Consider the following 23,591-nt stretch of genomic DNA (forward strand, 5'->3'; position numbering starts at 1 on the left):
CACCACCACCACCCAACTTACACAGCAACCATTCCTTACTCTCCTCTGCCTCTGCCTCCTCTTCCCTCCACTGCTCTTCCCTCTCATAGAAAAACCTCTCATATCTCATCCCCACCTTGCTCTTCCCCTTAAGAAGGGGCGCTTTCCCTTAAGAAGGGGCGCTAAATGGCACTCTCAACACCTCTCCTCCCACAATCACACCTCTCACTTCCTTCTCCCCCACCGAATAAAAACTATAAAAGCCTATAAAAGCCAATAAAAGCCTCTGGCACGTGACCACGTCTTCCTCCGGAATTCTCTGGAAAGTTGCTTTTTACGTTTGATTGCTTGAGGCACCTGCGTTATATAAAGGCACATACACTTCCTTATGGAAAGATAGACAGACACTAGAAACTCATATAGCTGGTGTAATATCCACAATATTAGTCCTTTCTTCCCAGAAACTTCAATGACAGTTATAATAGGCTCCTTGTACGTATCCGCCGATTTTCAGCGATTTTCTCACACGAGAACACCCCAAGGAATCACCCTTTTCCCCGGTTTTCTCTCCAGATTGACCCTTTTTTTTCACTATCTACCACTTAACCAACACTGTACTAACAGCCGCCATTGTATAGATTCTTACCTTACACGGTTCAGTTCGAGGTAAACGGCCAGCAAGCGGACTTGAATGCCCTCAATCTCCGTGAAGCCACTCCCGTGCCTCAGATCTTAGAGTCAGCCACTTATCGTAGTGGCTCAACTCCGATCCCAATCGGCGCTCCACTGAGCTCGATTCTTCCTTCTCTCAGTAAAGCCAATTCCCAAACTCATACTCCAGTCTCGTCTTCTCCAAGACACCACCATGCGGACTTGAATAGCCTCAATGCCTCGAAACAAGAGTCGGAAGAAACTCCGGAAGAGTTCTTTTACAATTATTTCCGAAGAAGAAAGGGTTCCAACGAACCAAACAGCCAATTGACCGATACTCTCAATGAAAAACTCGGTCCTCAGTATATCCAACCACGTTCACGGTTCAGCAACGTGGTGGTACAAAGTTCAGTAGTAGACCCCAAGAACAAAAACAAGAACGATGAAATCGGTCTGCCTTCACTAAGAATTAACCGCCTGGCGACAAACTTGGCGAATCTCTCGTCTTCGAGCACGAATCTCGTTCCGTCTCATCCTGGGCTTCTTCGTGCACGCTCAGCTTTGGGCAGAACAGGCTTCACATTACATAGCAACAGCAGTGCAAACTCGCTTGTGATAGCAGAAGAACAGGAAGACTATCAACGACATTTTCCAGAGCAGAAACTGAAAGTTGATGACAACGAGGCCTCTCAGGCCGAGAAATTGCGGGGTCAAGCTGACGACTTCGAGCACAACTACAACGATTTGGTTCATGGACGTGGAGAGAACAAATTGGCTCCTTTTGGTGGCTTTTCTAACCCAGATATCGAAGGAATGTTCGACAATCAAGCCAATATCTTTGAAACAACACCCTGGAAGGTAGTTTTTGCTGGAAAAGGCAATGTTTCTGTAACAAAAGCAGTCAAGCTAAGCGTAGAAGACGGCGTTATGCACAATCCCAAATGGGTCGGAACCCTCGCAATGCCTAGCGATTCTGTTCCAAAAAATGTAACTAACGACATAGCAGACACATTAAGAACTAGATACCATTCAGAGGCAGTATTTCCCAACGATATCACATTCCAAGGTCATTATAAGTCATTTTGTAAGCAAATCCTTTGGCCGACATTCCACTATCAGATACCTGACGACCCAAAATCTAAAGCATTTGAAGACCATTCTTGGGGCCACTATAAACTATTGAACCAGCTCATTGCTGACAAGATTGTGGAGGTTTACAAGAGAGAAAATGGAGCTGCAGATCCCAATGATCCCGAGAACATGATATGGATCCATGACTACCATCTTTTGTTGGTACCTTTGATGGTCAGAGAGAAGTTGCCAAATGCCAAAATAGGTTTATTTTTACATGTATCATTCCCATCGTCGGAAGTCTTCAGGTGCTTTGCCCAGAGAACAGATATCCTTAAGGGAATGTTGGGTGCAAACAGCATTTCATTCCAGACAGAGGAGTATGTTAGACATTTCCTCCAAACTTGTAACCGATTACTATTAGCCGATACCAATGAGTACGGTGTATCTTTTGAGGGAAGTCTCACTACGGTGAATAGCTGTCCTGTCGGTATTGATGCCAACCTGTTGAGTGAAGTAGTGGAAAGCGAGGAAGTGAGTGATTGGAGACAATTAATCAGAGATCGCTGGAAAGGACAGAACTTGATAGTGAGCAGAGATAAGCTAGACAAATTAAGAGGCATGAAACAGAAGTTGTTAGCTTACGAAAAGTTCCTTTCAAATAACCGTGAGTATATAGACACAACTGTCTTTATTCAAATTTGTATTGGTGGTAGCCATGATCCTGATTACGAAGCTGAAATCATGCAAATTGTCACAAGAATCAATTCGCTTCCAGACAACATCTCAGTATCGAGACCGGTGGTTTTTCTTCAAAAAGATATCGAGTTTAACCAATATCTTGCTTTACAGTGTGAAGCTGACGTGTTTGTTGTTGCATCCATGAGAGAAGGTCTCAACTTGACTTGTCATGAATTCATTACAGCAACCAGCGAGAAAAATTCTCCTCTTATACTTTCCGAATTCACAGGTTCGGCATCTTTACTCAGTTGTGGAGGAAAGGGAGCTATTCTTATCAACCCATGGGATATCAAAAAGTTCTCTGAGGCTTTCTTGGAACTGCTTACCATGGATAGCCGTGAAAAGAAGCTAAGATGGAAGAATTGCTCTGACATTGTCCTCACAAGAGATTCAAAGCACTGGGTTGAAAGTTGCATGCAAAGTATCAATGATGCGTGGGAAAAGGATCAGAGAAGAAATCTGATTCACCTTAGCCATTTGACTAAAGAGATCTTTGACTCATTTTATAGAGATAGCAAAAGCGGAAGACGATTATTCTTCTTGAATTTCGAAACGCCTGTGGCTACTACAAGTCTTGCTACCGACTCAGATAGAAGATCCCACGCAGCCGTTACTGGAAAGGGACCTTTCTCAGAGCCAGGCAGAATAGCGTCGTTATTGTCTAACCTTGTTGAAGATCCAAGAAATTACGTCTACTTGATCAGTTTCTTAAGGCGAAAGGATTTGGACAGTATGTACAGAAGATTTCCTAACTTAGGACTTATTGCTGAGAACGGTGGCTACATCAAACTAATTGGGTCTAAGAAGTGGATTTCAACTGTCGACGAGTCAGAGTTGGAGTCATGGATGCCACAGGTGACTCAATTCATACAATCGAAGGTTGAACGTTTGCCCGGTTCATTCTGTGAAGTGGAGGACTGTACCATCCGTTTCCACGCTGGAAAATCATTTGTAGAAGACAGAGAGAGAAGTCTTGATGCAATGGGAGATACTATTCAACACATTAATACCATCTTCCAGGACGATTATGATGTCCATGCAACGTTGATTCGTAACGTGGTTATTGTACAACAAAACCAGCTTTCGCTCAAAGCATTGAAATTTATAATATCATACTACAACCAAAAGAAAGTCGGAGTCGATCCTGAAACGTTGATCCAGAAATACAGAGTTAAACAAGTGTCACCCAGTAATATGCCAAGTACACCTGTCACTGACAGAAGCTATGAGCAATTGTTGCCATTGCTTAATTCGCCAGTGGAGAGCGGAAAGACGCTGAAAGGAGTCACTTCAGTCTTCTTTGGTGGTGGTTCTACGCCAATCGATGAACCAAGTTATGAGTACACTAATACGTTGCGCTCTGTGGGTGAACTTGATAACGCATTGACAGTGATGATGTTGGGATCAGAATCCGAGGTTAAGACCAGTGCCAACTACAGTGTCAGAGGAAAGAATGAACTCCTAGGAATCTTCAGATCGGTATAGGTGACGAAAGACTTATCAGCATATCCTAGAATATATTCCGCAAGACGGGAAAGTATTTAGCAAATTATTTAATAATCATACCGAAAAATGAACATCGTAAGTTTGTTTGATAAAATATATGTTAATTCTATTATTTATTATACATTCAATCCCATCTATGTAATACAAACTGGTAACGTTGGTCATGAGGTCGTTCTATTTAGCATTCGCTTGTTATTTGTGCTTAAACCTCCAAAAGCATTAACTTGTTATGTTTTGACTTTTTAATTATTCTGTCTTGGTAGCCTATGTTATTACCTATAGCAAATTTCAGCAACCTTATCCTTTCTTAAAATTGCTTATCTTTATAACTGTCTCCCACAAGAGCATTCAATTCTTCGAGACTGCTTAAGAATGCTTTATCATCTTCTGGAGTCAAAGCATTATATTTATTCCAGTAGTGACTTAGAAACTCGTCCTCTGTTATGTATGTTGAATTTACTGGTCTATTCACCAACCAGAGTGTTTCTTTGGATCTCTTGTGCCCCTCTCTGTCGTCTTCCATTCTAGCCAAAATTTGCCTTTTGGAGAGTCTATCTGGAGCTCTATCTGTCTTCTCTTTGATATTAAACACGTCATCCTCGGTAATTTCCTTGTTTATTACTTCATTATGTTTTAGCAATCTAACACGTTCGTATTGACTTTGTCTTTTCTTTCTCACTAGCAACTTCCATGCCGAAACCAATGGATCTACAAATTCAAGTTCATCCTCGAGATTGACGTCTGGAAAGGGCAAATCCTTTTCTAAACTTTCCAAGTCTTGCTCATGGAGAAGATCTGAGTCGAATTCTTCTATATAACTGGTGCACTCTATCTTAAAGTGTTTTGTTATGCTCTTCAAACTGGCATAGACATTGTGGATATTGGCATTGTTGGTTCCTGGAAGAACACAGAGGATCATTTGCGGAAGAGCTTCCTTGATGCTTTGAATATATGGATAGTTGTACTTCGGTTGTTTTGAGAAGTAGAAGGACTCGTTGACGAGCACTTCTATGAATTGGAAGATCGTCGATTTCGTGTTTATTTCAATATTCTTATCGTGTAAGATGTCCACTATTGAAGGGAAGAGATAGTCTTCAGACTCCGAGTATTTGAGGGCAAAATGTGCTGCTCGAACGAGATTGGGCAATGCCGGGGTAAGTGCACGAAGTATCTGAGAAAACTGCGTTGCAGCTTCGAACGAATCCATTTCTTATAACCTAGTTAGTTAAAGAAGAAGAGAAAGAGATAAACATATAAATTTATGTATTAATTTAATAGAGCCTTCGTTTCTCTTAAGTATGAGACTGAAGATGTGCAGGAAGGGAAGAAATAAAGGGGCTTTTGGGGGTTGTTAGTTTGAGGTTCATAGACTGGTAGTCTAAGTTTACAATGCATTGTTAGTTTCTGTGATGGTTTCTGTGTTGGTTTTATTGGTTTTCTTATGCTTCCAAGTGAATGACACCGACTATACTAGTGGATGTGGAAATTTTGTATTAATGTATATATTTGTAGTGCTTCTTATTCTTCTATTATTATTTCACTGAGTACTCTATGAAATGAAATTTCCCTTTGTCAAATTTATATTGAAAGTCAACGGTCAAGGTAAACCACTCTAAGGACCCCAAATTAGTTGCATTGATTTCCTTTATATTCTGCTTCTTCCATTTATCGTTAAATTCTCTGTTCATGTTCAACCACATGGGATGGAAATACAAGGTCCTCAACAGAGCTGGAAACTGAGTTCCTCTCAAGTAAATATTGCAATTCATAATACGAATTTTAGTCAATTCGGGGGATAAAACAAAACTGGATAATAAGAACTCTTCTCTGAAATACTCTAAATCCAAGATCTTTAATGACTTCGGAAGTTTCAAACCAGAACCGAGACTCATGTGCATAGATGAAATCCTTAATTCCTCCAAATACGCTGGCAACTTGCAGTTCTTTCCAAGAACCACATTTTCAGCTTGGATATCATGAGGCCGTAGTTCGATTGATAGCTGTTTTAGCGAGTCTGCAAAGATTGTTCCATCTAAGATAAATTTAACAACATGCACAAAATCCGCCTCTGTCTTGATCTTAATAGTCTGTAGGTGCTGTAATGGCTGCAAAATGGAACGGACTTTGTCTGTTGAACATTCAAATCTACATTCTGTGAGGTGCAATTCAATCAAACTTGAAGGGAATGATGGACTGGCTTCGTCAAAGTCACAATCCCGTAAGGTCAACCTTTTAAGTGAAAGGCAACCTCCAATTTCATGTAGCATATCCTTTCCGATTCTGTAAAGAGATAAATTGGAGAGTCTTTCAGGCAATTTTATAATGCAATTGATTTCTAGTAGACTCAACTCAAGTATTTCCAAGTTTGGGGGAAATTCCAAACTTTCTACTCTTCCATTTACAATTATCCTCAATTCTGTTAAATTTGAAGGGATTTCAAACTCATTAGTAAGTGTCACATCCACCAACACCTTTTCTCTGATATCTAAACACGTCAATGTCTTAGGGAAAGTGGTCTTTCCAAACAAAGTTTCAACAGCTTGTGGTAATATGTGTAATTTGAGTTTTTTCAACTTCTCGTACTTATCAAATCCATAGAAGTTGTTTAAAGCTGATCCATATACTTCGATATCTTCAATGTCATCGGGAAACTTGCTATTTTCTGTTGAAGTCAATGTGTTAAAACAAAGGGATACTGTCTTCAACTTTCTGAAATTAGCCAACAGGAATGAATCTTGCCCGCATATAATATTACATGTTAGCAACTCGATATTTTCAGGAAGTATTGTCAAATTGTCTGACGTAACAACCAATCTGGAGTAGTCTAGTTTCTTTACCCCCTTGGGTATGGTGGGGGAAACAACATGAGTCATAGAAAGGAATTGGTCAAACCATAAAAAGCGATGAGAAAACTCGCTAATTTCAACAGTTGACTTCGGTAGAAAGTCAATGTTTAGTAAAGCGTTGAACCAAATAAAGGAGGTGCTATTTACATTGAAATTATAGTCATACTTATCAAATTCAAGAATTAGATCAGAATGTTCTATTTCGATGATTTCAGCATTCGAGAACCCTATGTTGGGATAGCTCGACTTTAAAAGAAGGACGATAAGAAGCTCACTATCAATTATTAGTCTTTTGAACCTCGCATCTGGATGCATTTGAATGAATTGAGCAAATGACTTGCTTGTAAGATGAAACCACCCAATGCTAGCATATTGCAGACACTGCATATCATCAATAATGAGAGGAATGTAGACAAATCTTGCAAGTGCATGCTGTTGGCAGGGCCCAGGTGCTACTGCAAAGGCGTATAATTGGCTCTGAGAGAGCAAATCAACTATTTTCAAAACCACATCATCGGGTAAACGATATAATATACTCACAACTTTAGGTACCTTTGATGAAATTTCCGACTTTGAGGGCTTAGCAGGTCCTTTGGTAATAGTTTCCTCGCGTTTCTCTGCATTCTCGTTCCTGAACACCTTCGATAATATCAGCATTCTCACTAAGGTTACGAGACTTTTCTGCCATGAATTGATGAAAATTATCAATTTGCTGCAATAATCCTTGAACTTATGATATTCTTATCACTTTGCTGCAATAATGTCAATGATCTTTCAACTAAGCCTTATAGATATCTAATCTAGGTTATAGACTTAGTGGGGTGAAGGCTTACGTCATCGCTTAAATAGGAGTGGCTGTGATATTCGCTTGAGTTTACGAGCTTCGCTTATTGCCTGATTAAGAAAGAAGGTTGCAATACGTGAGGCGCTTTGACTTCAATATTAAATGTTATGTGTTGTGTTATTGAGCTCGAGCAAGAATATTCTCCTCATTGCTACGTTACATTGAGTTACATTTATATGTAGAGAATAGCATAGAGAATAACTCATTTAAAGTGAACACAAAGCAACTGTACTAATATCGCTCATTCGCTATAGAATACACTTTGATGAAACTCTTCAATATTGGGGCAAGAAAAATGTAGCAAGGAAGCATAATAGTTAATAAAATCCATTCTTTTTCTGCCATGAAACCCACTCAAGGGACAACAAATTAGTTGCTTTTAGCTTGATCTCAGCTGAGTCGTATCTCTCACGCTCACGTTCAATCGTATCCGTATTGAAAAACAACTCTCTCTCCAGCTCGCTGCCATCAATCCAAAGGGGAAGGAAATGCAAAGATCCCAAGTGCTTTGGGAATATAGCTCCCGTCATATGAATATTGCATCTGGTTATATCTATATCTCTCAATGAACCTGGTAATTTAAGTTCTGAGAAAAGGAAGGATGACTGAATTCCTTCCAATCTTAAAACCTCCAATCCTTTTGGTAGTTGCCAGCCTGGGGTCAATACCGCATTGGAGGCCTTTATGTGCAATTTCTTTAAAAGTGGAGGCAACAGGCAATTCTCATCCAAGACTACACTTTTAGTCTGTTTATATGGCTGAAAGGAGCATGATAGATCCTGTAGAGATTTGGGTAGGTATTTTCCAATAATGAATGGCTCAATCTAATCTTGGACCTTGTAATGTAACGTCCATTTGGAAGATTTCTAAGCGGCATAATGAAGAAATATTAATATGAAGGTTGTTTGGAGTACCATTGAAGTCGCAGGTGTTCAAACTCAATTCCTTTAGACTGGTAGGAAAGACCAGTATGGGCATGTCTTCGATGATACAGGAATATAGTTAGTAAATCCCAATGAATTGCATTCTAAATCCCAATGAATTGCATTCCCTGATCTCATAAAGATCAAATTTATACACTAAGGAGAGTGTCAAGTTTTGAACACAGAAAGGAAATATTACATTGACAATCTCTTCAATCTGTATATCAAGAACAGTCAACGATGGTAGTATCAACGAGGCTGAACCACTGTAACCCCACATTGTCAACTCCTCCAATTTACTTGGAATTTGAAATGCCTTGCTCATTATGTTTGTTTCAAGTGAAAGTGGTGAAGGCTGGTCTATTTGTCTAATATCCAATGTTCTCAAGGATCTAGGAAATACAACCCTATTTACCTGATTTCCAAATTCTTATACTTATCGAATCCGCTCAAGCAAGTTAAATCTCCGCCATATAGTTCTAATTCTTCAATGCCCTCGGGAAATGTACAATGCTCTGTGGAAATAAGATTGTCAATACGAATTGCTTCAACCTTTCAAATCTTTCAAACAGTATAATAGGCAAATTACATCAATAGTCAATAGTTCGATATTCCTCCAAAATCGCTATCTCGAAGTTTAGCAATTTCAACATTATCACCAGAATCGTCGTGAGAATAATTTCCCCTGATTTCCACTTTTTATCAAGCTCAAGTCGGTATTGACCACTTTCAAATTATACCCATATTTATCAAAGTCACTGGTTCCCTCTCTGAAATCCAATTCGACAATTTCGGCATTGGAGAAGACTCTCTTTGGAGAGTGTGACTGCTTGTGAATGGCAACGAAAAGATCATATTCTACTTTTAATCTCTTGAATTTCACATTTGGATGTACTCTGACTAGTTGCCATAACGTCGTGCTTGTGAGATGAAACATACTAAGATATGCCAATTATTTCCTGTTTGTGGTCTAAAACAATAGGTACCTTAGCTAATTTATTGATAGCAGCTTGTTGGTAGGGTCCTTCCATAATAGCCAAGACGTATAAGAGACTTCCATTTCCACAATCTATGATGGAATGAGCAAGATGACCAGGTAAACGATTAAGAACATACATTGCCATGCGTATTTCCCTACCAAGGTCACTTTCCCTCTTCTTGGCATTTGATCGTGTATTCCGCATTCTTAGTATGGTTACTAGGACTTGGGAAGTACATTATGCTACTCATGACTAAGATTACTAAGTGCAATTATGTCTTTTTATATGGAAAAAAAGGCTAACGATACTACGCAAGTGTAAGTTGAATTATGCCGACTAGTATTTAAAATATATTGGTGTGTTACCATAATATATGCACTGGTACTTGGAAACAAATTTTTCACTGTATTAAAGATACTACAACAATTTTAATGGTATTTCTCCGTTGTACTGACCTAGATTACTGAAGTAGTCAATGGTTTGAGGAAACGTTCAGTTAAACTCACACTCTTCCAACTTACTCCATTGTCCCTTCCCATGGCACTACTAAAACACGCATTTATTCTTCCTCTTTCTCTTTTCAACTCCGTATAATATTCTTCTGTCAATTCAAACTCTCTTGGCAAGAGACTACTTCGACATTCAATATCATGTCTGTCAGTTTCCAACGCATTTATCTATCTTACAATCTCTAGGCTGCAAAAGAAACCTTCATAACCAGTTACTGCCGCATTTGGAAAACTCTCGTATCGTTCGTGCACACACTATTTCATCCAAGCCTCAACATACAAATCTTTTTAAACAAACACATCCCTACCGCAACTAATATCATGACGTATGCAGTTCCTTCTTTGTAAAATTTTTTTTCAGTCATACGAATACAAATAGATAATGAAGAGTAGTGATAGATTCTCTTCTTGTTATCTAATCTACAAAGTCAAGAAAAGTCACCATGGGTAAAACAGGAAAAGGAAAAGGTGGTAAGAACAGAAGAAGAGGTAAGAACGACAACAGTGGTCAAAAGAGAGAGTTGATCTACAAGGAAGAAGGACTTGAATATGCCCAAATCACCAAGATGTTAGGTAACGGTAGAATCGAGGTATCTTGTTTCGATGGTATCAAGAGAATGGGACACATCAGAGGAAAATTGAGAAAGAAGGTCTGGATGGGCCAAGGTGATATTATCTTGGTTTCCTTAAGAGATTTCCAGGACGACCAATGTGACGTTGTCCATAAGTACAACTCTGACGAAGCCAGAACTTTGAAGAGTGTTGGTGAATTGCCAGAGAACGCCAAGATCAACGAAACTGATACCTTCGGTGCCGACGAGGATGAAGATGTCAACTTCGAATTCGGTGCTGACGATGACGATGACGAAGATGACGATGAGTTGGATATCGACGATATCTAATTGTACTGTAGTAGCAAGTGTGAATGGTGTGGGTGTTATGCATTAATGATTATTCCCTTTCATCTCAGGTGTATTCTAATAAATTTTTGTTCACACAGATATGTTAATTATTTAATCTGCTGGCAAAGAGTTGCCCTTATATATACATTTATATAGTATATTGATACATTAGACAGAACCGACACTGCGTAGAGTAGTGAAATTGGCTACAGCCAAGACGTGTCAAGATACAAATGGTTTTCTGAGTCTAAAGAAATATATGAAGAATTTTGATTCACGATTGGAATTGATTGTAGATACAGTACTTACTACTGCAAAGACTGAAGTATATCCTGAAATGAATACTCTACATTCACTAGGCACTACATGAGGTGACAATCAATTCTGGATAACTATGATACATTAAATCAAACTAAACATTCTAAGCTGAAAGTTAAATACAATTTAAATCTAAAATATGCAATGCTTCTTTCTGTTTTCTTTATTTTCAACTTCTTTCAGCTCCTTCTAATGTCTGTGGTTTCTCAAAGAGTCCTCTTCGTCACTACCTATTTCAAAACTGTCAAATCTTCTGAGGCCAACTGTCTCCTCTTCATTGTAGTCAGATCTACTGACTTGCATGGATCTTCTCATTGAGATGCTTCCCACACCGTTGTCCAAAGGAGCCATGTCCTTATCATTATGAACACCGAATAATTCTCTAGAACGGCCATCATTGTCCTTTCTGGAAATATTCAACAAGTAGACACCGCTGAAAATAATCAAGAATCCGATCAAAAGGGAAATAATGTCAACAGCAGAACTGGTGTTGAAACCTCTGAACAAAATGAATGAAGCCGCGAGCGTGAAAGTGGTGAAAGTCACGTAGTACAACGGGTTGACGATCGATGTGTCGAATTGGTCCAATGCTTTGTTGAAGTAATTCATCTGGGTGACAATACACAATGCCACTACAACCAAGAACAAGTAAGTGGAAAGATGAGTGAACTGGTTGTTTCCTCCGAGAGTCAACTTGAGCGCAATACCAAAGGCTTTAATAGACATGACGGAAATGGAACCGACGGACGAACAAATGGAAAGGTAAATCATTGGGTTGGTGTGTCCATACTTTGGTACGATCTTGTAGATCATGAAAAGGGCGTAAAGGGTGATAACAAAACAATAGAATAAGAATCCTGGCTGAGTAGCATACCCCAAGATTTCATCTACTGTCTCTATTTCCTTGTCTGGCGGAGCGTGTAAGATGATGATGACCGAGCCCATCAAGCAAATGGCACATCCCATCTTTCCTAAAGTTCCGAGTTCTTCCTTCAAAAAGATGGCAGCCAAAACGGCACCAATGATCACAGAGAGAGCTCCGAGTGGTGTCACCAAGATGGCGGGAGCAAACGTATAAGCAGCGAAGTTGGCGATTTCTCCAATGGCCATGGTTACCATACCCGCCCACCATATAGGGTTTTGAAGGTATTCGCTGGCTTGAACCAGGGAACCACCACCGCTTCTAGCAGAAGCGTCGATCAAGCCCTTTTTCGTGATGATGAACGAGGTTCCGATGGCTAGTGATGAGGACATGGCTAGTCCGAGCCCGATGTATTTGTCGTCGACCATGATTTTTGGTGTATTTGTTGTTATTTATGGGTTTTCTTGGGGTGTGTAAAGATAGGCAGTGCTTGTGATACTTAACTAAGGAAGCGATATCAACAGACTAGTGAGATACACTTAGACAATATGAATGACTAAATGAATATAAAGAACTATAAAACGCAATAATATCATCCACTGAGTGACTTCACGTTCTCTACAATGAGTGTACTAATGGATAACTCCATGAACAACCGTTTCTTCCTCGTAGGTGAACAACTGTTCTTAGTTTCTGAAATTGGAGGTCAGGAAATGTTTTGGTTGTAAATTTTTGGGAGAGAAAAAAAGACAACAGCGCGACTTTGCGGTGTGAGTGGTGGGTGATAAAGCGGTGGGTGTTAAGAGAGTGAGAGTGAGAGTGAGGAATGGAAGTAGTGAGCAATGTGAATTTGGGAAGGAAGAAAGTAGTGAGGAATGGAATTGCAAGAGATAAGTAGTGAGGATGGAAGTATGGAAGTGGTAAGGAAGTTAGATATGGGAAGTAGTGAGATATGGGAAGTGGAGTTAGTGAGATATGGGAAGTGGAGTTAGTGAGAGAGAGAGAGAAGTGAGGAATGGAAATTAGTGAGAATGACAGAAATTAGCGAGAGGAAACAGAACAATTCCTTTTTTAGCGAGAGGAAAGGACAGGGAAGAAGCTGTAATGTAAGGAAAGAAATTGGAAATAGATATAAAAGGCAATACAGAAACCAAGGAACGATTTTACAGAACGAATACTGGAAAACTGGCAAGTAGGAGATGTCGTAGTATGGTAAAGAGGGATTACAGACTGAAGATGGTGGTCTTGTTGCAATTTTGCGGGAAACGTTAAGGAGAGTTCTAGTGAGAGATCTAAGGTTTTCGCGGGAACGACGCAGCACTGTCGGCAACCATATGTTAGAAATAATTCAACTTAGCAATAAATACCAGTAGATGACGTCGTGGTCCTAGCCTAGAGAGGGGGTCTTTACTTATTGACAACGATAAGAAAATAGGGTAAAAGGGACAACTGGACCGAAACTATTTGTACGCTCAAAAGCTGATGTCATGGTGTGACAAAGGGCTATACTGAGGTTCTAAAAAAAGATCCGTACTGCCTCGTAGTAGAAAATATACCAATGAATAAAAATACCTAATTATACTAATGAGTAATATATATTACTATATCTCATATCTTATAATAAGATAAGAAGTAGATGAAAGTAAGTCCATTTGTTAGATGTCCAACGCTGTCATGTATTGTAATCGACTCTTGCACTACCATCCCATTTCTCCCTCCTATTCCATGTAACATGTTCTTTGTCCTAATTTCGAGACAACTGCCATAATAAGCACGATGCCTCCTTAGAACTTCTTCTACTTCTCAATTTCCTTCTAAGCCATGGCACGGCTTGGGATCTTGAAACGCGCCCCTTTGGGAAAGGCGCCTTAGTCGTTGGTTGTTTAGTCAGTTAGTGTTCATGTGACCGTGCTCATACTCATGAGTAAATAAATCTTCACTATAGTATCGCTTCGGTTATCGTTGATTAGGGATCCTTTGGAGGAGCCTTTACAAAAAGCTGCACATGGGCTCCCTCCTCAGATTGCAAATTGTTAACCACTAACACGCTAAAATGCTATAGTCTATGTCTCCTTTAGGAGGGGCGCTCAGTGGTTCTTCTACTGAGTTTCCAGAGACGTGTCGCTTAATTACCATCCCAATACTATTGTTATGTATCACAGGGCTCAAACCTGAACAATACATCTCTACACGTCGCCTTGGTTCGAGATGCTTGCACAACGTGCAAAATATGCTTGCACATATTTTGCACGTAAAAAACATCCTGGATAGGGGCTGTTGCAAAAAAGGCGAAGCTTTTTTACTCCCGTAATTTAGCTACATGGGTGGTGTTAGTTATATACTTTCCATAGTGAATATATGGATTCGATTTGTGTCTCTTGCTAGTGGGGCTCTTGCCGATTCTAGTAGACCGCTGGGATTTGACTCTTATAATTTTGGCGATAAATGTCACAATGATATAATCCAGTGTATATAGTCCAGTGTCATAGTCCAGTGTAGTAGTCCCGTGTATATAGTCATAATATGAAGAAAAGCAATAAACACTACATGTTTACAACAACCTGATTATTCCCTTCCTCGGCTATTCTGTGCTCCCGGAATATGATTTGGCAAAAGGGGACTATCGAATCAGAATCACAACACCATATCACTATTAATATATTCGGCTACCGGAACCCAAACCTCAATCACCATAAATACCACGAACCTTATTTTCTCCCGTTTGGCTGCTGCCACACAAAAAGAGTTGACTGCGAAAAATGGTTTTGTGGATTTCGAAGTTGCAAAATAGTTTATGGTAAAAGTTTGGTTGAGTTAAGCTGTTTCAACAGTTTGCTATTGTTGTCGTGTCATGACTACAATCAGACCACTTCTACCACGCGACTTTGTCAAATCGATGGTTGATGCTACTCCAGAGTTGAGGTTGATAGCGGAGTTTTACTCTCTAATGCTTGCAACATTTAACTCGATTATTGATGCCTACGTTCATCCCCTGTTTGCAAGAAGCAAGGCGGTAATTACAACCACTCTTGGGCGCATATGGTTAAAGCTTGTTAGTATTCTCCTTTCTGCAACTCCAAACTACCAGAATGTCTTGCAATATTCGTGGCTTTTGTCCCACTTCGTTTCAGCAACATCTGCAATCATATCACTTCTGCTTATGTTTGACTTCAATTCCGAAAATCCGTACCGTGAATTATCATATAGCGTTGGGGTGTACTCTTCTATTCTGACATACTTATTGGTAACGTATCGTCATTGCATACTACTTTTGTCCTTGAGAAAGAAGCCAGTTCCTAATGTCCCAACCAGTAGATTAGCCACAAGCTCTAGTCAATTCAATTCACTAGTGCGGTCTGAGAATACCCACCTCCTAGGTATGTCCATTTTAGTAGCAGTATCTGCTACTAATCCTCTTAAGCTTGTGCCTATGTTGATTTATTCGTCGCTAAACTTGGCTGACTTTGTGACTGTTGAGTTATTTCCTGATTGGACATTTGCACAAGTAATAAGGACCATGCTCCAGCTACTGGAAGAGAGCTTTTTGGTGGGAGCAGCTATAGTAGAACTTCTACTTCTATTTTTGTACTTGAAAGATTCAATCCTAGGAGTGGAGGCATTTACCTTCTTTATGTATGCCATTTTGTGCTGCCTAAGATTGGAAAACTCTACTACAAGTCAACAAGCTATACAATCCATTCTCAACTTCTCCTACAAAGTACTCAACAAATTTGAACATACCAAAGGCGCTGTTGCTTGCTTAGAAGTCTTGGAAGCCATCCTCACTGCCGATGCTACTGATGCCAGTGATGAGCCCAACACAAATGAACCCACAGGTGAAAAGGCTCCTTACCCATTCCCAAGAAGAGACAGGGTTGCTTCTCTAGCATTCGAACGCTACACTATAGTCAATGATTTACACATGGAATAAGATCCCGCTGGCCTCTCTATCTATAATTTATTAAATAATATATTAACATACAGATGAATAGTTAGGAAGCCAACTCTTCTTTCAATCCCTGTAGTCTTTCCCAACCTTCTGAGTCTTCCCACATTGATTTACCTTTAGACATCAAAGATCTTACGGTAGTCTTCGCTTTGTATTTCCAGTCTTTGCAAACCAAATCATCTGCTCCATGCTTTCCTGGCCTCTCTCCTAATGATTCATATGCACCCACTAAATCGGCACAAGCGTCTACTGCTTCATTCCACACTGGCTCTTCAAACTCCAACTCGGCCTTTTGTGATAATGCTCTATAAGCTTTCTCGTGGCATTCAAGTGCTGCCCAAGGTTTTGATCTCCAAAGTTCTACACGGGCAACTATTCTCCAGCATCTAGCGGAAGAAGTTATAACTGTAGGTAAGACATTGCAAATAAGGTCAATACAAGCTGATTGATAATAAGTCATTCTAGCTTCTGCGTCTCTTGGGTACTCTGTAGAAACTAATATCTCGGTCAACTTCTCAAGAACAGGTATGTCAATAGTTAATTCACCATCAGACTTGGCCCTTATCTCGATAAGTTCTCTTGCGGCAATCAAAACGTCATTCCATTCATTGAGTCTTGCAGCTACAGTCAAGTAGTTTTCATATATTCTCCAAGACTTGTTGTCACCTCCGCTTCTGATTGCTTTCTTCAAGGCATTAAAGGCAGGCCTTGTCTTATCCAATTTAATCAAAGCACTTGCCAAATTTGACCAAGCATGTGAATTGCTGTCATCCAAGGATACACATCTCGTAAAGGCTTCCGATGCCAACTCAAATTGAGAGGATTCTAATCCACAACAACCATAGAAGAACCAATTTTCATAACTCAACGGATTCGAGGTTAAACAATCATTCATATGCATTAAAGCAAGGTCAAGATTCTTTGTCAAACCACTACTTTTAGGTGGTCCATAATAGTAGTGAGATAAAGAGCATTTGGCCTTGGAATATCTTCCGATCTCCCAAGCCTTCAACCACAATTCTGGATCTTGTCTTACATCTCCCAAAATAGAGACTGCCCTGGCATCCTCTGGATGCTTCTGTATCCTTTCAATCAAGATTCTTTCCGCTTCTACTTCGTTGTCGGTAGCTGCGTAACATAAGGCAGCCTCACAAGTTAATTGCAATCTTTCAAAAATGTCTATAGCAGACTTGAAAACACCTAATGACATGTACTTCTCGGCCAACTGCGCATCCATCTGCCACTGTGGTAACAAAGGCAATTGGTGGATGAATCTCAATCTTGTTGATGCTGGAGAAATCTCCTCATTCTTAGCCAGTGGCAAGACTCTGGTCTTAATCTTGATACCAATTTCCTCAACCAAAGAGGTCATTTGTAATATACCTCTCTCTATTGTTCTTGATTTGTTTGTTTCGAGGAGAGATCTTTCCCAAAGTGCTCTGGAAAATAAAGTCCAGTTACAAGTCTTGGAAGACGTATATAAGATTCTGCTGACTACAGCCATCATTTCTTCCTTCACTAACTCATTCTGTGCTGGTGATGTTTGCCTTATTATTACTAATCTCAAGAGTAATTGCAAGTTATCCAATTCACTGAGAGGAGGTTGGTCATTTGGATCTAATTCCTTTAATTCGGCAGGAATGTTCTCTTGTCTTAATGCGATAGGCAATAATTTCTCTTCCTCTTCCTCTGAACTGTCATTACCTATGCTAGCAAAGTCAAGTTTGATTCTCTTGTTAGTGCTGTCGTCGCCGTTGTCTAAGTCATCCAAGGACTCGTATTGAGGCTTTTCCAAAAGAAGATCTGAATCCAAATTGAAACTTTCTGGATTCTCGCTGTCCTCTACATCATAAACACTTGTGCTTTTACTCTTTGCTAATACAATCAATGCTGAGGTGTGGAATTGTTGAAATTTAGTTCTCTTTGCCTTAGCACCAGACAACAAGAAGCTAAATTCTGAGAGCTTTTTGGCCTTGGTCAAGAACGGAATGGAAAGATGCTCTGTTTGCCCGTGAATACCGCCTCTGGCACACTCTAAAAAGAAGAGCATCTGTATAAGTTTTTGAATCTCAGGCATATTCTCAGCAGCTGGCATCAAACTGTTGGGAACACTTGGGTTAAGCAAAAGTGATGTGATTGATACCAACGAATTAGGTGGTTCGGATACAACCGATAAATGAACCTGCAAAGCTCTGGAACGCCACCATTGAAGCGAGGCTGCAATAGGGTTTCCTTCAGTTCCCTCGATGGCCTTTCCCGTTGCTTCAACGAGCTCTTCCAAAGTGATTGACTTATCCTTCGCTATCAATGAGAACTTACTGGAAATCCCCATCAATTTCTCAAAGAGAAGTTCTGCTATTATGAGGAAAAGGGGGTCGGATATTAAATCGTAAGCTTGCTGCCCTTCAATGTTGAGTAATTTGATGGCTTCGAATTGTAAGAGTTCTTCGTCAACGTCGCTGAATAGAAGTTCACGAGAAGTGAAACCTACACCAGGACCAGTGAAATTGAGCTGAATGAAGACTTGCAAGAAGGCAATGGCAGTAAGCTGCAATTGGACGGAAGTGATCAGCTCATCGTTGAATTTATTCTTGAACTCTTCTACTACGGCATCACAGTATTGATGCAAAACTTCAATCAATGGTGTTTCTGGGAAGTTACTTAAGGCCTTCTTTGCATTTGACGACACAATAAGGTCTTCAAACTCTACATGAGTTATTAACTCCGAGGATTTGCCCTTGAGAATGTACTCTATAGAGTTATAAATCGAAAGATCAATGGCTTCCAGTTCAGACGATGGTTTTGGGAAGTGCTCAATGGGCAAAGACAAAACCAACAGTGACAAGTACTGTCTTAAACCTCTAACCAGAGTCATAACTTTCTACCTTGTTATATAGATACAGACCTCTTTCTAATGTCAACCCTTTAACAAAGACCTTCTATCCAAACTCTTGTTCAAATCCAATTGAAGTTCCAATTTTTCATGTTCCAAAAACCGTTATTAATAATGCAAATAATTTTTTTTCGATGCCATCTTCGATTTTTCGCACTAATTAGGAAGTGGCTGCACATTGCAAAAAATGAGATGGAGAAGAGTTTATGTTTTGTGATATGATGGTTGTGTGTTGTATGCTTGTGGGGTATATGAAGTGGGATTATTATTCAAAGAGGGGGGTATTGGGAAGGTTACTCGTAAGTTTAGGTTTCTGGAAATGTTACTGCAAATGTTACTGGAAATACTTGTAAGGTTACTGAAAAGGTTCCTGGAAATGTTACTGGGTTTAGTTAATGTACTTTGTTGCTGGATAGGGTTATAGGGTGATAGAGGGGAGTAAAGTGGAAGATATTCTTTGTTATTGCACTCCGATATTCTGCTTTGTTTTTAATTCTGTTTTATTTCTCTCTAATATTATTTTGTCGTCGTTGTTGTTGTTGTCACTCCCTCCTGATTGTCACACGATTTTGCAGCACCTATTACAAAGTTATCTATCATTCATTTCTCTAAATTACTCATACTAACATACACACTAGAGTGAGTCTACAGAATTCTACTGATTACTGGAAGTTGGCGCACCGCCAAAGAATGAAAGTCTCTTTTTGCCCTCGCTGGCAGAACTGTCGCTTCTCTTATGTTCACTTGATTTCCTTGCTTTCGGCTTCTTAAGTGAATTACGGATGGAAAGTCGATTCATCTTAGAACTATTCTCTGGATTCTCATCGTCGGATGCCCAGTCAATAACTTCTTCTTGGAATGAAAATCTAGACGAGCTCTGATTAGTAGGGACGCGCTTCTTGAAAGTAGAAGGCTGTCCAACTTTGACTGTTTTGTCTTCTTCGACATCCAAGTCCAAGAGTGACATTTCAGTTTCCAAATTATAAATGTCCTTACTTCTGGTCTTCGGCATTATAATAGGAGTGGCAGCTGAAGAGCCTGAAGAGTCCAAACCAACCTCCAAATCAATCAAATTTGTTTCTGGAAATTCTTTGGGTGCAACCTCCACAACAGTGGCTGCTTTGAGGTTCAATTTGGGTACCGCAGTTGGCTCCATCACATAATCGTTTAAGGGATTGTGATTATTGAGCGGGGCTTCGTCTGCAATCAATGGCAATGAAGCATCCTGTACTGGTCCTACCATAGGTGAATCATTCCTAAGAGTGCTTTTAATAGAAGTCGACGTCTCGAGCCTTCCTGGAGCGCGAAATTCCTCCCAAGGGTTGGCCCCCTTTCTTTTTTCCTTTCCGTGGTTCTCGACCTCAGTAGGTTCGTTAACCTTGTTATGCAGTAAAGGAAATGGATTTGAAGATGACTGTGAAATATTAGGTGACATAAGTTGAGCTGATTTCTGAAAATGGGGTTCTTGTGATGATTTCCTTGAACGTATTTCATTACCAGGCTCCCTTTCTCGAGGTAGTCTCTCATAGTATGAATCATTGCTTGTTCTCCTTTCCTCTGCTACCGATTCTGCCTTATTCAATGCTGGAGCGGCGGATCCAATGTTGTTAAAGTCAATAAGGTCAAATGTTTCTTTGGCATCATTATACAGAGACTTCCGACTTTCAACATTCGATTCTTCCAATTCCACCTTCTGTATAGAATTTTCTGGCTTCGAGTTGTCTGGGATACTGGACAGATTGGATTTCAAACTTTGCTCAGTATTCTGCAAGGGTGTGCTCTCAACAGCGTGATTTACTCCATTAGAGAATATATCATCTGCAAGTGCCTCCGCACTCTTGTCTATCTTTGAGTTCGCTCTCTCCCAAGCTTCTTTTCGTTCATATTCAGTAGATGCAGCTCTTTGAGAACTAAATGGAATGTCCAAATTAGGAGGTTGCTGCTGCGTAGTATGCGCTTGTGGCTTCTGTATAGGAGCTTTGAAGTCACCTTTTGCAGCTTTGTAACCTTGCACACCACTAACGACTTGATAATATGGGTGCTCCAGTTGTTGATACTGTTGCTGCTGTTGTTGCTGCTGTTGTTGTTGTTGCTGCTGCTCTTTTAGCTTTCTCTTTTGATTCTGGTATTCATTCAACTGATACTGATACAACTGGATCTGGTATTGATATTGTTGCATTTCTTCTGGAGACATATGTTCTAGTTCCGTGTTACTTAAGGCAGGTTTGGATGGGGGTACAAGCGTCTCGACGGCCAGAAAGTTGGGTTTCTCGTCGGGTAGCCCCTTCTTTGAATCTAATTCATCTGCTTTGATGTTGTGGCTACTCTCTATCTTAGAAGACTCCGCTGGATTTTCTAAGAAATCAAGAGATGGGAACCTTTCTTCAACATTATCCAAATTATCTATGTTGCTTAAATCAACGGAGTCATCGTCTTCTACATCAGAAAATCCGTCAGATATAACTGCTGGAACGCTTTCTGGCTCCTGTGATCCATGCGATCTAGACAATGAATGTGATCTGCTCAAAGACTTCAGGGGAGTTATAGCCCCAGAGCTTGGACCCGAATGCTGAGACAATCTTTTCGAAAGATTGGGAACTTGTAGTTGATTATTCTCCACTGGTAATGTCAGAATGCCTGGTGGAGGAATTATGCTGTTGGTAGCTGGCTGATTATGATGAGGTGTTGACAAATTCACACTACTGTGAGCTTGGTGGTTAGTATTTATGTTTGCTTGCGCATTATTTGCAATATTCTGTGCACTTGCAGGATTCTGTTGATTATTCAAGCTGACACTACTTTGGCCCTTGCCATTACCATGTACATCTTGTGTACCATGGACTTGATTGCTCAAGCTTACACTGCTTGGATTCTGTGACAACTGTTGCTGATAGTATAATTGCTGGCGCTTCATTAATTCATTCTGCTTGTGTTGCTGGTAATCGTGAAGGGCTTGGAAGTTGTACGGTCCCAAATTGTATATGTCTTCAACGTTCAAAGTTTTAAAGTTGGTACCAGTCATTTTGGCTACAAGGATCAATACCTGAACGATGTTGGGACGAAATAATGGGTTTTCCTGGAGCATGATGATGATAAGGTTCTTTAAGTCGCCTGAGTATGCTGGTAATGCTGGAAACTGGAAGGAAGCATGGAGAATGGCAATATCTCCATTAGCTTCAAATGGTGTGGTGTAGTAGCATAATTTATATAAAAAGCATCCAAGGGCCCATATATCTGCCTTTTCATCGATGGGAAATCCTCTGTATAAATCTATCATCTCGGGGGCTCTATATTGTGGCGTTGTTTGGTACAAGATGTCATGGCTCAATAGCTGGAATTGTTGTTGATCCTTTGGGGGCATGATGGGGGGTGAAGTCAGTCCAAAATCACAGACCTTGAAAACGTTTTTGGAGTCTATAAGGACGTTTTCGATCTTGATATCTCTGTGGATAAGCTTCAACCGGTGCATTTCGTAAATACCCACAGCAATGTCACCCATGATCTTGAGAATCTCTGGTTCTGAAAGCTTAGTCTTTATATGAGCATTCATATAGTCTAGTAATGACTTGTTTGGACATAATTCCATGAGTACAAGCACTTGGTAGGTACCGTTTTCTAATCTCTCCGCATGAGAGTCGTAGTATTTCACAATGTTACGACCATGGCGAAGAGTCTTCATCACATCGACTTCTTTCCGGAGCTGGTTCAAACCGGCCTTGTCGGGCACGATGACTCGCTTCAAGCATGCTATATCAGAGTCTTCTTCGGGACGGTCAAGCTTGACCTTATAGATATGGGCGAATCCTCCTTCCAGTAGGTACTTGATGACCGTTACGTTGTGAGAGCCGACGGGGAGCTTAGTCCCGTCGGGAAGCCGCGGAAAGTTGCCCATTGGGGATGCAGAGATGCTGGATGTTGGTGGAGCCAGGAATTGAGATGGCAGACGGCGATGGAGTCAACTAATCGGTGGTGATCTGGGGTGGATGTTTAAATGTAACGTTAGCGCTAAGCCTGATAGGTGTTGAAAACACGTTCGGTTAGGTCACGTGAGATATGTGATTCAGAAAATATAGGGAGGGAAGAGAGAGACAAGAGGGGGAGAATTGAAAGAGGTGGAAGATGGGAAGTATGGGAAGTATGGAGGTGAAGAGGGAAGAGTGGATGTGAGTTAGAAGAGGGGATTGAGATGAAATGTGAGATTATATTTAAATGGATACCCTAGAATGTGGGTTATTAAGTGGACAAAATGTAAATGCAGTGTAAACGTAGTGAAGGGTGCAAATAGTGAAGCGAGCAAAATGACTGGGAAAGTAAAGAGAAGGAACGAAGATATGAGAAGTGAGTGGGTCAGTGTGAGAGTGTGAGAAGTGAGTGAGTCAGTAGGTCAGTGAGCCAGTGGCAGTGAGCATGAGAGTTTAGTGAGCGAGTATGCGACAAAGTAGTTATGAGGAATGTTGTTCAGTGATAATTCAGAGTGAGAGTGAGAGTGAGAGTGTGAGAGAGAGAATGAGAGTCGGTTCAGAGAGAGTGAGTGAGTATAACAGTCGAAGCAAAGAGAACTATCCTGATAAAGTGAACACTGCAGCAGAGCGAGACAGCAGAAGAGAATCAGCGAAA

At 40.3% G+C, this 23,591-nt stretch overlaps 9 protein-coding genes across 9 annotated transcripts; 3 read left to right on the forward strand and 6 right to left on the reverse strand. All coding sequences in view use genetic code 12, as the record gives it.

Moving 5' to 3' along the window:
• Positions 1 to 178: 178 nt before the first annotated feature.
• On the forward strand, positions 179 to 4,066 carry TPS3 (trehalose 6-phosphate synthase/phosphatase complex subunit). Its single transcript, XM_064915969.1, has 2 exons — positions 179 to 471; positions 618 to 4,066. The coding sequence occupies exons 1-2, from the start codon at positions 449 to 451 to the stop codon at positions 3,925 to 3,927; spliced, it is 3,333 nt and encodes a 1,110-aa protein (XP_064776588.1). The 5' UTR covers positions 179 to 448; the 3' UTR covers positions 3,928 to 4,066.
• RJT20DRAFT_123542 (uncharacterized protein) lies at positions 4,067 to 5,271 on the reverse strand. The gene has a single exon (XM_064915970.1). It carries the CDS (start codon positions 5,153 to 5,155, stop codon positions 4,256 to 4,258), a length of 900 nt encoding a protein of 299 aa, XP_064776589.1. The 5' UTR covers positions 5,156 to 5,271; the 3' UTR covers positions 4,067 to 4,255.
• A 150-nt stretch (positions 5,272 to 5,421) lies between these two features.
• RJT20DRAFT_152019 (uncharacterized protein) lies at positions 5,422 to 7,549 on the reverse strand. The gene has a single exon (XM_064919064.1). The coding sequence runs from the start codon at positions 7,449 to 7,451 to the stop codon at positions 5,481 to 5,483; it is 1,971 nt and encodes a 656-aa protein (XP_064776590.1). The 5' UTR covers positions 7,452 to 7,549; the 3' UTR covers positions 5,422 to 5,480.
• Positions 7,550 to 7,948: 399 nt separating this feature from the next.
• On the reverse strand, positions 7,949 to 9,756 carry RJT20DRAFT_137644 (uncharacterized protein). Its single transcript, XM_064918579.1, has 4 exons — positions 9,258 to 9,756; positions 8,977 to 9,076; positions 8,761 to 8,953; positions 7,949 to 8,396 (listed from the first exon to the last, which is right to left on the reverse strand). Exons 1-4 carry the CDS (start codon positions 9,496 to 9,498, stop codon positions 7,956 to 7,958), a joined length of 975 nt encoding a protein of 324 aa, XP_064776591.1. The 5' UTR covers positions 9,499 to 9,756; the 3' UTR covers positions 7,949 to 7,955.
• A 706-nt stretch (positions 9,757 to 10,462) lies between these two features.
• TIF11 (Tif11p) lies at positions 10,463 to 11,232 on the forward strand. Its single transcript, XM_064915971.1, has one exon. The coding sequence runs from the start codon at positions 10,494 to 10,496 to the stop codon at positions 10,950 to 10,952; it is 459 nt and encodes a 152-aa protein (XP_064776592.1). The 5' UTR covers positions 10,463 to 10,493; the 3' UTR covers positions 10,953 to 11,232.
• Positions 11,233 to 11,459: 227 nt separating this feature from the next.
• Positions 11,460 to 12,560, reverse strand: RJT20DRAFT_90063 (uncharacterized protein; the record flags this gene model as incomplete). Its single annotated transcript, XM_064921303.1, has 1 exon — positions 11,460 to 12,560. The coding sequence occupies one exon, from the start codon at positions 12,558 to 12,560 to the stop codon at positions 11,460 to 11,462; it is 1,101 nt and encodes a 366-aa protein (XP_064776593.1).
• A 2,423-nt stretch (positions 12,561 to 14,983) lies between these two features.
• Positions 14,984 to 16,063, forward strand: RJT20DRAFT_4139 (uncharacterized protein; the record flags this gene model as incomplete). The annotated part of the gene is made up of 1 exon (XM_064920048.1): positions 14,984 to 16,063. One exon carries the CDS (start codon positions 14,984 to 14,986, stop codon positions 16,061 to 16,063), a length of 1,080 nt encoding a protein of 359 aa, XP_064776594.1.
• A 30-nt stretch (positions 16,064 to 16,093) lies between these two features.
• RJT20DRAFT_6822 (tetratricopeptide repeat-containing protein) lies at positions 16,094 to 19,311 on the reverse strand. Its single transcript, XM_064921155.1, has one exon. It carries the CDS (start codon positions 18,954 to 18,956, stop codon positions 16,125 to 16,127), a length of 2,832 nt encoding a protein of 943 aa, XP_064776595.1. The 5' UTR covers positions 18,957 to 19,311; the 3' UTR covers positions 16,094 to 16,124.
• A 2,700-nt stretch (positions 19,312 to 22,011) lies between these two features.
• AKL1 (serine/threonine protein kinase) lies at positions 22,012 to 22,866 on the reverse strand (the record flags this gene model as incomplete). The annotated part of the gene is made up of 1 exon (XM_064921294.1): positions 22,012 to 22,866. A coding segment is annotated over one exon (855 nt), but the record flags the coding sequence as incomplete, so codon positions are not given.
• Positions 22,867 to 23,591: the final 725 nt, after the last annotated feature.

Source organism: Scheffersomyces xylosifermentans (genome assembly GCF_036884685.1).
Source record: "Scheffersomyces xylosifermentans strain CBS 12540 chromosome Unknown RJT20scaffold_1, whole genome shotgun sequence".
Taxonomy (NCBI): domain Eukaryota; kingdom Fungi; phylum Ascomycota; class Pichiomycetes; order Serinales; family Debaryomycetaceae; genus Scheffersomyces; species Scheffersomyces xylosifermentans.